The sequence below is a fragment of the Eurytemora carolleeae genome, unplaced genomic scaffold (assembly GCF_000591075.1).
Source record: "Eurytemora carolleeae unplaced genomic scaffold, Eaff_2.0 scaffold1317, whole genome shotgun sequence".
Classification (NCBI taxonomy): Eukaryota; Metazoa; Arthropoda; class Copepoda; order Calanoida; family Temoridae; genus Eurytemora; species Eurytemora carolleeae.
The window spans coordinates 51,287-67,180 of record NW_019397322.1 but is presented as its reverse complement, the minus strand read 5'-3'; the positions used below and the strand labels follow the sequence as shown (position 1 = coordinate 67,180).

Genomic DNA, 15,894 nt, shown 5'->3' with positions numbered 1-15,894 from the left:
TTTCTGGTTATCAAATCAAATCATGTGTTTAGAGAGTCCTAATTCACTCCTCAAACTTCAAATGAATAAACTAGTCCAAGGATGAAGCGAGATCTTATAGCTTGTACTTTATTGAACTTGATGTCTAATTTGTTTCTAAAATAATCATTTAGTTTCAATAAAAAATAACTTTTATGCTTAGAGTAAAGGTTAACTCTATAATTATTCTCAATGCTTTTAAGTCTTGAGAACTATATTGGGCACATAAAAAAAACATATTGAGAAGTTAAAATTAAAAAATATTATTTTTAATGTTTTTCCAACAGTTCTGAGAAAACATTGGTTTGGCCCAAATACGTGTGACGAACTTAAAAAACTAAAATAGTAAAATCTAACTATTTCCGCAATATTTTCTGTACTAAACCGTACGCATTTTTACCAAATATAATACACGCAATATTTTCTGTACTAAACCGTACGCATTTTTACCAAATATAATACACGCAATATTTTCTGTACTAAACCGCATTTTTACCAAATATAATTCAAACTAATTTGACTTTGTGCACTTAATTAGAATCAAACCATTGAAATACCAACTGCGTCACCCCATGATGTTTCATACGTGTCCAGGGTTGCGTACACTGTACGCACAGTACTCGGTTAAGGATAAATTTAGAAATGCGTAGCTAATTCTCATGACATAGCAAACAAAGCGTTGAACGTATGTCCTGGGATTTAAAAACCCGATGGAGTGGAGAGAGAAAATTAAAAATAAATACGACATTAAAAAATTAAGATGTACATCACAGGGCTGTATAATTTTTATAATGAGCATAACTGACTCCCCCCCCCCCTGGCGTGCCACCCCCTGTAGTTTATTGACTATGAATGCTGAGCAAATAATGCCGGGAAGGTTAACTATTATTGTGCCATTAGCAACTATTATTAAGCACATACTACCAAGTCCCCCCCCCGTGATGACAACTGCCAAAAATTGATAGATGTGGAGATCAAAGTCAAAATGCTCGGAGTAAAAACTTACGGTATTTTCCAGATACAAAAAGTTCTAACTCTGCATATTTTGAAAACAAAGGTGTGAAACAGGATGAAAAAGAATGAAAGATCTACACAAACATCAAGATAAAAAGTTGAATATTCGCAATATTCTGCAAAGAATGATAAAGTGGGCTGTTTTTGTGTGCAGTTTTGGAATACTTTTTAATTCCCGTTCTTGCCAAGTTTTAGTTCTTATTTGAATTTGCGCATTTTTTAAAATTTCATCCTTTCTGTATAAAACATAGGCGACTTCTAAATCGTCTTGCATCTACACAGATTTTTTCGTGAACACAATTTCAGTAGTATTTATGTAGTAAATGCCCTACTCTATAAAGGTTTCTCGAACACATATTTGTCCAGGTACTAATCAGTTTCGCTTAGCTATCAATGTCTAAACCCGGACACAATCCTGTCAACTATCAATGTCAACCAGGACAAAAGCTCGTAAGTGATCAACGCCAAGCCAATGGGTGCGATCAGCTATCAATGTCTACACTCTACACGTAACAAGCACTCAATCGATCAACGCCAAACCAATGGGCGCGATCAGCTATCAAACTGAGTTTTTTCCCCAAACTCAAATTTTTAATCCCTCAATTTTTGCAACCTGAAATCTATTTATTCTAACAGAATTCATAGTTTGAAATATCAAAGATTCACAACATCGGTTTGGAAAGATATAGGGATTAAAAATTAGAGTATGTGCCCAGATTTCAATTTCTTTATCTCTGTAAGATTAACCTGAAAGGCAAGCCCAAATTTTGGAAAGCAACAAGCCGTATTTAGATACAAACTTAGAAAGTGATTGATAGTCTATAATTCTCCTGTTTATTTGAGCATCCTGTACACGAAAATAGAACCAGGGCCTGATAAAAACAAACAGGAAGCGGCTAGTTTCCGTAAAAGGGCATACAACCACTCAGGAATAGTATGTACATTTTATTCAGTAAAGTTCAAAATTAACACGGAGGATCTATGTGAACATTTTAAATCTTTAGCTTGTTTTATTAATAAACAATTCCGACCCCCAGTATGAAGCTAGCTATCTAGTTTTTATTCAACATATGGATTTGTAGATAACCAAGATAATATACAATACATATTGCATATCGTATTGCAAGCTCCCTCAATTCAATGTAATTTTACGAATTCAATTAGATATGTTATGTCAATGATTAATACCTTTTGAAATCAATCGTATTTTAAAATGTTGTTGTATACAATTTGTTTATGAACATTTATCAATAGAATTTGTCATTTTTAATAATTGTTCATATATTTACAGCGCTACAGGGGATGGTGAATGAAGAAGTTTAACTAAGTAAAGCTAATACTACTACGTCAGCTCTAAGGAGATAATTAATTATGAAATCTCATTGGATAAAACATAACTTCTAAATTTCCTCTGTTTATCAGAACCTTTTACAGTACGCATGAGCTGTTATTATTAAATTCAAATGTAGGTAAACATTTCCGTTGATACTTTAAAAGCTTCTGTGCTGCCGTAAATGCATTCCAATAAAATGTAATCTTAAATAGCGTAATTTTATGAAGTAAGCATACAAAAAGTAACAATGTTTTGTCACATTTCCGAAATTTCAAATTTCCGGAATTTTCAAATTTGTGTAATTTAAGTATTTATAAATTTTCAAATTTCGGAAATACGGAATTTTCAACTTTCCTACCTGAATTGTAATTGATCTCGTAATCCTCGTAATTATCCGAATCCTGTTCCAGATATTCATCCTCTCCCAGATCCGTTATTCGGAACTTCTCCCTTAACATTCCGATAATTATTCCGAGTTATTACATTGCTAATCAGATCAAGGTTTCAAGGGTACCTTAGTGTATCGGATGTGCCCTTCATAAAAAGGAGGTTCACTTAAGATTAAAATTATTAATTAAACATTAAAAGTCCAGTGTTTCGGATCCATATCATTTTGATGTGGATCCGGATCCGGATCCGCGGATCCGCATCCGTGATGATGGATCCGAGGTAACTTTTGATTCTGTGAATCGGATTTTCCCTATTAAATGTTATGCAAGGTTATAATTTATAAACTATAGTAATCCTAAAGTTAAAAATGTCGTCATTACTATTATATAAATGTAAACATTAAATTATTAAAGATAATTTTGAAAAATTTTCGTCATGTAAATAATACATTTACGAACCATTTTGATTTATTTATTCCATGGTTTTGGTTAATTTTTGGCGCTACCCGGATCCATATCAACGTTTCCTGATACGGATCCGGATCCGACCAAATGATACGGATCCAACCGGATCCGGATCCGGATCCGAAACACTGATTAAAACAAGGGACCTATTTAAAATACATATAATAGGAATAAGGAGAAACATAGAGACAATCTTATCCATTAAAAACTATCCCTAAGGGTAAGAATGATTGCTGCTCTTGACCAAAATATTCATGACGTTTCGCAATAAAACAATTTCTGTATTGTTAAAAAAAAAACTGTATAATAATTACAAAATTTTCCTTTTTTAAATTAAGCTGATTTCTAGTGAAAACTATTTCTGAAAAATTTAACAGAACATATAAAATAAATTGTTGTAAATTGAGTACTTTCAGATTATTGACTTTGCTTTTACCTTGTATACTCCCGGTCCATATTTAAGACAGGGGTAGAGGACCCCTCCCTGCTGTCCGGGTACTCGTCCTGGTTCTCCTGGTAGTCCTGGTGATCCGAGTAGTCGATCATCATCCCTCGAGATTCGTCCTCGTACTCGAAATGTCCCTGCTGACGTCGAACCTTAAACATCGGGTTGCACAGATATGGGTATACTAATTTTGAGTTTGTGGCAAAAACTGATTTACTTTATTAAAATATCCATTTATTAAAATTACTTTTAACAATTTTTTCTCCGATTTGATTTTAAAAACATAATGTTAAAAATACATTCTAAACAATATCACGTTGAGAAACATTTCTTTTCTCGTACCATTCTCCATAATTTGTTTGTGAAAAAACGCTGCTAAAGGTTTCCATATTATGCATATGGTCGTAACCAGAAAACAGTTAATTTTTGTATTAAAATGTCCCAAAATATTTTATTTTATTTTTATAATTGATTCATTTTTTAAAACGTTTTAAGCTGGGAACTCTTGTGTTTTGAATTTCGAGATCAATGCTTGATCTTTTGCTAATCTGCAGATTAATTTAATCTTTATTTGATACAAACTTTAGATCGTTTTTAAACAAATCCCAACCCTACTCTCTAGCACTAGAATTATATCATTTTCTTCTCAATATATTTCGCCAAAAACTTTGGCATCATCAGGAGTTTGTCCTTACTCTTTTGAAGAGTATTGAATGATATTGAATGATATCCGAAGTGTAGTTTTACCCTAAAGGGAAAACTGAAATTATGAGATTGAGCATTATCCTCAAATTAAAAGTGCCCACAGTGGATATCGGGTAGAAGCGATCAGGATTATGAGTATCCCAGCTCAGGGCATATTTTTCTAAAGTTCCTTGGCGACATTTTATAATGTTAAACAAGTCAAAGACGACATAATTCATCTTACGTCCAAAATTTAACTGAAAATAATATTTCATAACAAAAATATTTCAAAATCGTGAAACCCGGGTTCCAAAACGATACCCTGTGTTGGAATATGTTTTCACACATGGGTTCAATACAGCGGGTCTTGGCTCTATACCAGGAATTTGTGAAGGCCGGTGAATCTGAGGAGCTGAGGTTATGGTCTAGAGAAGGTAAAGAATGTTTTTCCTTCTCCCAAACCCTCGGTACCCTCCCCCAGTCTCTTTCCAGGATGCCGAACAGGAGGAGAAAAAGGAGGAAAAGGGTGAGAAAGAGCAGAAAAAAATTAAAAGAAAATAAAACCATCCCTACTTCCAAGGAAGCACCTATGGTGAGGTCAATGCAGACTCTTCCGAACGTGGATGTGTCCCGGATGACTCCCAGTACCGTGGTGATGTCCCAGATGACCCCCAGTTCCGTGGTGATGTCCCAGTTGACTCCCAGTTCCGTGGTCATGTCCCAGATGACTCCCAGTTCCGTGGTGATGTCCCAGATGACTCCCAGTTCCGTGGTGATGTCCCAGTTGACTCCCAGTTCCGTGGTGATGTCCCAGATGTCTCCCTATCCTTACTCTAACCCTGATTCTGAGCCTGAAGCTGAACCTGAAACTGAACCTCATCCTCACCCTGAACCTGAACCTAATCCTGTGCCTGTTCCCGAGCCTAAACGAAGACCTACAAAGGCGGAACTAGATTTAGAATTGAGGAAAATTATGAAAATGATGAAAATGTAATGCTATATCTTGTAATGTAATGTAAACCTGTTTAAATCTTTAAATGGATTAGCATAAAATAAATAATTAGATCTTAAAAAAGGAATATGTTTTCTGGTTCCCCTGTACCTTCTCTGCTGCCCGTATAACCGGGGGTCTGCCCCGGCGTGATATGAAGCTAGATTCCAGGGTTGATGTAAAATAGTTTGCTAAACCTCCCTGACCGGCTCCACCAGGATCCACCCGGTCAACTTCGTCGAAGAAAACCGGTTCTTCGCCTCCTAAAACCAAACAAGGTAGTTTTAAATCAAATCGAATCAACAGTAATCAAATGTAATTGTAATTGTGTATATATTGGAAAATACAAAAGATATTCCAATTTTTAAAACAAGGAAGTCATTTAAGATAAACTTACAACTTGAGGTTGTATCTAAAGGCCAAAATTATACAAAAAAGTTTTTACAGACAGGAACATCGTTACTGTTTATTTTTACTTAGGTAAACAAAAGTTTAAAAAAAGTAAATTGTAAAAAAGGGAACACGAGATAATAATATAATAATAAATAAACAACAGTAAAGAAATTTTTTTAAATGTTATCTAAAGCAACAATAAAGTCTGTTTTGAAATGAGTCGGATAAAAAAATATCCGCATCAACATTTATGGTAGTATAAGACATAAATGGAGTTAGTTAGATCTGCGTAATCTGCGTATTCATCCGCCTACGCAGAGTGACGTAGATATTGGTTGGATAAGGCTTTGATCACCAGGATTAGGTAAAAATAAGATTTGTAACAATCAAGGACTGATGAACCTGCCAAACAGGGAACACCAGGAAATGCGGGAACAGGGGAATATCTTTTTTTAAACAAATCCCCCCTTCAAACCATTTTTCATGATGTAGCACAACTATGTGTGTATTCCATGCAAAAAAAATAGGTAAAAAATAAGGTTAATTGATTACGATAAACCAGATTTTATAAAAATAAAAAGTAAAAACGAAAAAAAAACGTGAAAATAATTGCGAAAATGAAAGTATTGAGAATAAGAAAACAATTAAGTGACACAAATGTAATATGTAAACAAGAATTGATGGGATGCCGGAAGGAAAAATGATAAATCTGTCTGATACAATTATTATTTTCAACCAAGCGGAGTTAAAAAAGACTAAATCAAGGGTGGGGGGGGGAGGGTTAATCAAATTTAATACTTAATAAAAGTCCCTGACATGAAATGTAAATACATATTTTATCTTCAAGGATTTATAAAACTGTGAGAATTTCTACTTTCAAATAAATCAAGTCGCTGAAAAGTGGAAACAAGCAATATTTATCAGAGAATTGCTTAATTCAAAAACTTGGTCTCTTAAGCATCTAGGTTTTTAAAATACTTTGTGTTTCTAGTCTTAAAACCTTGATTTAGCTTGAACAAATTGTAAATATTCAGTAGAAGCAACAATGTATTATTTATATAAAATCACGGCCTAGCTATTCACATAAAAATCAAGAATCATGGAAAGACATTAATTCGTCAAAATCTATCTAGTAATTTAGTCAACCCCGACCGAATTTTTATATGTAGTTATCTAGAAGTCTAGAATTTTATATAGATCAACATTAAAGTCGAGAATTTTCGATGGAAACTAAAATAGTGTGGAATCTATTAAAAACCTTTTAAAAATATAATATGCAATGCAATATGCAATGCAATATGCAAAAAAAAAGCATGCAATGTTAGACATTTTATCTATATTAATATAATAATTAAGAATATAATTAGAACACAAACTTAAAAGTCTGGAATCTAGTGAAAACATTAATATTGAAATCTAGATTCTTAATGAAACATTTCATATAGAAATCATATTCTGGAAACATTAGGTCAAAATCTAGAAGTTAGATCTAGCTATAGCTATTTATCTATCTCTAGACATCATGTGTAGTTATCTACGTATCTATCTAGAAATCTTGTGTAGTTATCTACGTATCTATTTAGAAATCTTGTGTAGTTATCTACGTGTATATCTAGAAATCTTGTGTAGTTATCTACGTATCCATCTAGAAATCTTGTGCATCTATCAGACGTATCTATATGTAAATCTTGTGTAGTTATCTACGTGTCTATCTGTAAATCTTGTGTAGTTATCTACGTATCTATCTAGATATCTTGTGTAGTTACTAGTTATTTACGTATCAATCTAGAAATCTTGTGTAGTTATCTACGTATCAATCTAGAAATCTTGTGTAGTTATCAACGTATCTATCTAGAAACTTGTGTAGTTATCTACGTATCTATCTAGAAATCTTGTAGATTTATCTACGTATCTACCTAGAAATCTTGTGTAGTTATCTACGTATCTTTCTAGAAATCTAGTAGATTTATCTACGTATCTATCTAGAAATATTGTGTAGTTATCAACGTATCTATCTAGAAACTTGTGTAGTTATCTACGTATCTATCTAGAAATCTTGTAGATTTATCTACGTATCTACCTAGAAATCTTGTGTAGTTATCTACGTATCTTTCTAGAAATCTAGTAGATTTATCTACGTATCTATCTAGAAATCTTGTGTAGTTATCTACGTATCTATCTAGAAATCTTGTGTAGTTATCTACGTATCTATCTAGAAATCAAGAATCTTAATCTTCTAAATATGGTTTTGACAGTTAATATAAAACTAAAATTGATCAGCTATAAAATTATCCCAGATGTCAAGTTTCCAATAACTTGGCTTTAACGCAAATAATGCGTAGAGTTTGACCATCGTGTACGCAAATGATGCGTACACGCCAGTTCGCCAATATTTAGTATAATGCGTGCAAATTATTCTATCAACACGTGAAAAATTGTGACGGCTTGTATGCAAGTTAAAAATGCAGCCAAGAAAATTATGCCTTTCGCCAACATGTTTGCGCTTAAATTAAGATGCAGGAATCTATTTATGGAAAAGTTATCTAAATTCAATGCACTAAAATACTTCCAACAAAAAAGCTGAAAACAATTTTTTGCTGGTCATAAATGTTTACAATGGTGTACAAGAAATAAAAACTTGCATACCTCTAACTTTGAATTCTGCTCCAAATTTGATATTTATAATTTTGAAAACAGATTATTTTAATTTGTGGTTCCTCCACAAACCTGACTTGTGCATTTCTACTGCAGGAAAACATATAGAAATTTTCAGGATTTAACACTTTAAACCCTAGAAAAACGATAGTATCTAAAATAATATTGATCAGATATGATTTCAAGGGTAGCGTTGTTCATCGGGGGCAAACTAAATATATTCTCGCTCGCACAAAATAAATTTGAAAGAATTTGAAAGAAAAAAATTCATAACTTTTTCCAATCTCGAAACTTTTAAGATGCGTGCTACAAGGATCTGAATATTTTTTATAATGTTTTAGCTAATAACATTACTAGAGTGTTCATGAATAACTCAATGTGAACCGATTTTAGTTCAATGTGTGGTTTAATTACATGCATAATTTTGATGGAAGGGGATGAAAAACAAGTATCTAATAATAAATACCTCTTGAACGATGACTAAAATCTCTCATTGACTCTCTAGTGGCTAGAACAACCTGCTGAAGCTCATTGTGATCCTGAAAAAAAAATTATTTTCAAATCTCATAAAATAACGGATTTGTATTACGAACACGGAAAAAAAATTAAAAATCGATTTCCAAAACTTTACCTCAATGGAAAGCTAATTTTAAATACACTTTATATATTTTAGGTTATTTTTAGCTATTTACAATAAATTGGATATTTGCGAATTATGTGAAGTTGCGATATATTTAAATATTCCAGAACAAATATCAACTATGTCGAACTCGTACTTTGAAGTAAATAAAATATTTTGTTTTCAAATATTTTAATCGTACAAAGTACTCCTTAGTATCTTCTTAGGAGAAGGGGGAATAGTGTATAAGGATGGGGGGGACACAATTAAATAAATTTTACTACACCAGGTAAAATCAGCCATCTAGATAGTCCAATTTATTTCGTGGATTACTTTAAATACAGTTGTCGTAAACATCAAAACAATGAAAACGGCTTTTATTGTTAAAATTGATTTTTACAAAGCTTTCAAACAGCAGATACACTTAAACATTTAAACAAATAGATCTTGTCAATTAATGTCAAAGCATTATTAATAAAAATCCGTATTGAGTGTATTGATAAACTAGTCGACCACTGTAACAAAACTTAGCTTTAAAAAATACCTTTAATTTAGCCGGGAGAGAAGGGGGTCCATCCAGAATGGGACTTGGTATGGGAGAGTTCAATTCTGTTAAAAAATCAATGTCAAAATCAATTATTAAAAATCTTATGTATCACAACATAAAAATTGAAAAAAATGATATATTTTTTTTAAATGATGATAAATATGAACAAATGAAGACGACATTGACATTCCTGAGGATTCGGTTGACACAATAGAAATGTTTGAAGTTCGGCCATCTTGAATTGAGACAACACACGTGTTCGGAGAGGCTATTCCGCCAGGTTCCTTTAGATTTCAGATTGAAAATAATTATTTTAAAAAATTCAATAATTTAAATTTTTCAACAAAAAAATGCCTTGTCGTGACAGCCAATGTAACCTTCTCTCAGAAAATAGTATGTCCGATTCACAACAGTGAACTTAAAATTTCGGAAATTAACTAATTCAGTTATCAGATAATTGAAATGTGTTAATACTGACAATAACCTTCATTGCCTCTGTTGCATAAATCTGCAAGTCACTTTGATAGAATAACCAAAAAAGTAACCAATTTTCAGATACAAAAATAAGGATAGCTCTTTTATCAGATATCGTTGTGAATGAAAGGTCACTTAAAATGACGTTTCTAATCCCTTCATTTAATTGTGTTGTTATAATCTTTCTCAACTCTTTTTAAGTACATAAAGCGTGGTATACTACTATTATGTAACAATTTATAACTCAGTAATAGTTTGCAAAGAACTATAATTACATAATGCATGTAATATAAACGGTCACGGTCAGAACATTTTTATGCTTTATTTCAAAAGATAGAAGAAGTTTAAAGAATACACTAAATAGTAAAAATTATTTATCCGATCATAGCTCATAAACCCTTCAGACTGATTTGTCTCAAATTTTTAATGTGGAAATGTAAACTGTGTCGGTTGACTTTTTAAGGGAAAACATAGGTTTCAGGCAAAGCTTGGTTAACAAGCTAGTATATAATTTTAGTGGTAGTATCTGTTTGTGTGTTTGTTCAAATCTCTGATCACAACTTAGAACCCCCTTGACCAATTTGCCTCAATTTTTGAATGGGAAATTGAGTAGAACCAAAGAAATGTTCTTAATTTAAACATTGAATTGCTTGAATTTTTAAACGAAGGATTAGTTTCAAGGCTAAGCTGGTAATAAGAACATTTTAAGAAATATGAGAGGTATTTCTTAATATACTGACAGAAATAGATAGTACTTTATTATTTTCCTTCAGTCAACGCTAAAAATAATTTGTTACAGTCACAGAGTACATTGCCTTGTTACAGTCACAGAGTACATTGCCTAGGTTACAGTCACAGAGTACATTGCCTTGTTACAGTCACAGAGTACATTGCATGTTTATACAGTATAACTGTACACACAAGTACAGTTAGGTACAGTAAATAAATCAGCATTTATATTGTTATATAATTTCAATTTAAAAAAAAAGATAATATGAACTCCATTTCTTGCTTAAATTTTCATTGATAGTAAATCTGAATTTCGTTAAAAATAAATTGATAACTATATAAAGGTATAGGGAGGGGGATTAGTTGGTGACCCCCCCCCCTTTTCTTCCTTAGCAGGCATTAAAGAAGGGACTGTAAGCGTAATTTAAGGTGACCCTTCATGCAAAAATAACAAAGTGTTGAATTCTAATAATTCCTAATTGTTTTCCTGCAGTAGAAATGCGCAAAAGTAACTATAGTGTACAGAAAATTTTTCCAGAAAAATATATGAATGAATGAATGAATGAATGAATAAATGAAAAGATGAAAGTAAACTCTACATTCAACATTTCCGGTCTAAGGTCCTCCCACGGTTTGGTTTAAACGCGAACTTTCTTCAACTTTTTATTAATTTTCAGAGAGAAATCCAAACAATGGTGTGTTTAAAAATGTTGGAAGGGTGTTTAAACTCGACTTAATAATATTCCCGACCAGCTCATTTTCAAATTATTTTAAAATACCCTTTCTTTAAATTGGCTGGTTTTCCCTTTATTACCACCCACCCTTCGTCTCGTGCAAATTTTACAGATTGCAACGTCATATCTGATAAAAATTACTCAAATCTTGCAAATATTTGGCGAAAATTGTCAAACTTTTCATGCCAATCTGTTCACATCCCGTTATTCAAAAGGCTTATAAGGATATAATTATACATTATTTTAACTTTTGCCTAACATTTTAGATTTTGAATTTACGAAGAATCAATTTTAAAAAATTAAGGGAAAATCGGTTTAAACCCCCCCCCCCCGCCTCCCTGAAATATTTTTCTTTATACAGATTATAATAAATGGTAAGCAATTTTATATTTTACATCACGCTTTACTCTTATTGTTAAGTACATGGGTACTACATTATTTGTCCGTGCTTGTATTTGTGTGCATGTGCCGCGCACGTATATTGCCCAATGGTCCCCGGGGCGCGTAAAGCAAATAAAGCCTGGTGTGCGCATTATTCTTAAAATTACAGGGAAACTGTTCACAGGACTTCTTGTTTCTAAAAGGGGAGGATAGTTTTAACACCCCTGCCTTGTTTCTAAAAATTGGGGCAAGTTTTAACACCCCTGCCTTGTTTCTAAAAGGGGTGATAGTTTTAACACCCCTGCCTTGTTTATAAAAGGGGGGGTTAGTTTTAACACCCCTGCCTTATTTCTAAAAGCGGGGGGGGAATAGTTTTAACACCCCTGCCTTGTTTCTAAATGGGGATGATAGTTTTAACACCCCTGCCTTGTTTCTAAAAAGTGGGGGTAGTTTTAACACCCCTGCCTTGTTTCTAAAATGAGGGGATAGTTTCAACATCCCTGCCTTGTTTCTAAAAGGGGGGGGATAGTTTTAACACCCCTGCCTTGTTTCTAAAAGCGGGGGGGAATAGTTTTAACACCCCTGCCTTGTTTCTAAAAGGGGGGAGTAGTTTTAACACCCCTTCCTTGTTTCTTAAGGTGAGGGATATATTTAACACCCCTTCCTTGTTTCTAAAGGTGGGGGATAGCTTTAACACCCCTGCCTTGTTTCAGGAAAATATTTCACCCTCCTTATTCTTAAACGGGATCCACCCAATTTTACATATTAACAGAACACCCTTCACCCCTCTCCTATCTCAGGAATGTAATTATTATTTTCATTAACATTATCAACATTTTATACTTTTTCTCATTTGACTTGCCATAATTACCACCAAAATATCCTTTTCCCAACTCCTTCCATTCCCCTTTATCCAAACCTTCTTCCTTCCGTTCCCCTTTATCCAAACCTTCTTCCTTCCGTTCCGCTTTATCCAAACCTTCTTCCTTCCGTTCCGCTTTATCCAACCCTCTTCCCTGCCTTTCCCCTTTATCCAACTCTCTTCCCTGCCTTTCCCCTTTATCCAACCCTCTTCCCTGCCTTTCCCCTTTATCCAACCCTCTTCCCTGCCTTTCCCCTTTATCCAACCCTCTTCCCTGCCTTTCCCCTTTATCCAACCAGCTCCCCTTCCACTCCCCTTTATCCAACTCTCTTCCCTTCCATCCCCTATTTCCAACCCTCTCCAATTCTATTCATCTTTAGCAAACCTTTTTACCTTTTCTTCCCCTTTACCCAACCCTTTTCCCTTCACTTTCCTTATCCAGTTTCCTAAGTCAACCCTCTTGACTTGACTCCCATTCCCTCCATTCCTCTTTGTGATGGAATTTCTTATTCACGTTAATTTTGTTTTATCAAACCTTGTAACATTCCATTCCACTTTACCCCACCCCAGGGTAAATGATCAATTATAAATGTGCATAAATCAGGCAGAATCAGGCCAGAGCGCATCTGCTTTATTCAATGCATAAATTATCATGATTATCAACCTTATTATTCACCAAGAAGCACGGATTATCAATTATCAGATGTTAATAAATTATTATTTAATAATTTCATCATAATTCAATAATTAATTTATTTGAACACAATTCGAAAGCCTCCGTTTTCGTTAAAAACAAAATCAACCTGATTTAAGAAACTTGAGAATAATAAAACTGCTGAACGAAATTCAACACTGAAGGTCATATAAGTGTAAACACACTCAGTAATTGAATACGTAGGTTTGAAGCCAAAGAAGTTTTTTACATTAAAATTTGAATTGTTAGGCTCAACTATTCTGACAAAACCTATCTTAGGCAAATGAAGGTCATTTAAAAAAAGTACCATTGAAAGTAAAAAAATAATACAAGTTCATAAAATCAAGTTATCAAATTTGTAGGAGTATAAGAGATTGTTAGCATAATTCAAGTTACCCTCCATGCAAAGATTACAATGCACGATTCACAACGGTACCCTTAAAAGCTTTGTCTGATCAAGCATGAATTAGATCTATCAACGTATAAACATTCGGAAAACCGATTATTTTCAATTGAGGGTTCTCAATAGTGAATTGCGCATATCAATTGTAGAAATCCAAATTGGAATTGTCTATTGTAAACCTAGAAATTAGCACCAATATCTTCATATTATTTATCCCATTAAGCTGATTTTTAAAAAAGTTTAAGGGTTGTTAACAATTCCAACTTGTAACCTGCTTTAATACAAAAAAAAAGAATTTCTGACTCTTATTTTTGTAAATTTTCAATGCAAATACGAACAAAACTTCTTTTCTTACCTCGTCTTAACCCCTGAAAAGTGAGAAAATGCAAATAATAATCTGAAAAATAAGAAAACTCCAAATAATAAATCTGAAAAACAGAATAACCTAATAATAAATCTGAAAAATAAGAAAATGCCAAATTATAAATCTGAAAATTTCCTTGAAGCTGACGGTAACCCTGGAGTCAGGATCGGTGTAGGACCCGGAGGAGCTCACCACGCTCCCCACCTCGTCATGCGACGGTTCATTCGAGATGAAGACGTAGCTAGTGTATCCGCCGCCGGAGTTACGGCGGATAGTAGGCGCCATTTCACCCGCCTCGTCAAAATCACAATCTTCCTCGGTAACTTCACTCAAAGCACTCGCTTCACTCGCTTTAAGCGCATTTTCTGAGAGGTATTTTAGTGTGAACTCTTTAAGACCCTTGAGTTCGGCTCTTTCAGGCTCTTTTTCACTCTTAGGAGGTTTACTTTTTTTCTTCTTAGGAATAGCGCCCGAACTGATATCTTTAGCTTGGGTTTCACTTGATTCAGAGAGAGGATTTGACACGGAGTTGGGTTCAGGTTCAGGTTCAGTTTCTCCGGTAGGAGTATCAGGTACTACTGTTTCTCCAGGAGTATTTGGAGTACTAGAGTTTAGTTTGCTCTCGGCCCCTCGGCCTGGTGTCACATTTCTTTCAGGGGTGAACACTTTACTTTCAGGGGTATACACCCTTCGTTCAGGGGCGTTTATTCCACGGTCAGGGGTACAACTTCGTCGTTCAGGGGTGCAACTTCGAGACCCCTCAAATCTGGTCCAAATATTATATTAAGATAAGAAAAACTGTGGTAAATTTTTTTTTTTTTTAAGTAGTATTTCTCCTTATCTTTTAGTTGGGTTCGGTAAATAAACAAGTTTTACAGTTTTGTTTTGTTAATATATATTCCTGGCGATAAGTTGTGACACAGATCCTTTTCGTTTAGATTCACTTTTGTTTTCACTTGTTCCTATCACGGGATTTACGTGACCCCTGCCTCTTCCATCCTCACACGGGTGTGTTTCAACTGAGCTTGTTGTGACGCGCGAGAGCGGAGAACCCGGGACTGAGGCGCGACGCACGGTTCGATCTTGACCTTCAGTTTGGTCAGTCGTCGGTACCGTCACTCCGGCCGAATTGTCGTTGGGATGGATAGCTCTGCTTCCTTGTATCTCTTTCAGCTCCATCGGGGTTTCTTTAAGTCCAGATCTGTAAAAATTGTAATTTGAGAGCAGAGTTTCAGAGAACTATAGTTGTAAGTGTATAATATCATGCTGTTCCAGTGTACTAGTTATCGGATCAGACTATAGGGGAGGGCATACAAATCATTTTCCAGAATTTATTAAATTAAAGGTTAAATGAAATATATATATAATCAATTATAAAATTGGAGGGTGGGGGGTTTGGGCAAAAAAACAGTTCACTTCAAACACCAAAACAGATATGTTAACAACGGAAAGTGACGATGTAAAAGATAAAACCATATTTGAACAGTATATACTATAAACATACAATAGAAGAGAGATACGGATGAGCAAACTGGATGAATGTATGAAGGAGGAGAAAGTAGGATGAGGATTGGAGGAAGAATAAAAAGGAGGGAAATAAAGGAAATATGGAAAAAAAGATTTAAGGTCTAAATCAACTAAAATAAAGTGAAGGATGGGAAAGGGGAAATTTTAAAAAATCTGGAGCACGGAATAAAAAA

General features: G+C 34.0%; 1 protein-coding gene across 1 annotated transcript in view; it reads right to left on the bottom strand.

Annotated features, from left to right (window-relative positions):
* The window catches only part of LOC111713501 (uncharacterized), a gene marked incomplete at both ends in the record, with an annotated part of 87,888 nt that overhangs the window by 25,041 nt on the left and 46,953 nt on the right, over positions 1-15,894 (bottom strand). Inside the window, 8 exon segments of the mRNA XM_023488369.1 lie at positions 2,724-2,815; positions 3,656-3,816; positions 5,451-5,602; positions 8,854-8,926; positions 9,551-9,615; positions 9,744-9,837; positions 14,330-14,960; positions 15,096-15,395. Of these exon segments, the coding sequence (XP_023344137.1) occupies positions 2,724-2,815; positions 3,656-3,816; positions 5,451-5,602; positions 8,854-8,926; positions 9,551-9,615; positions 9,744-9,837; positions 14,330-14,960; positions 15,096-15,395 (1,568 nt within the window).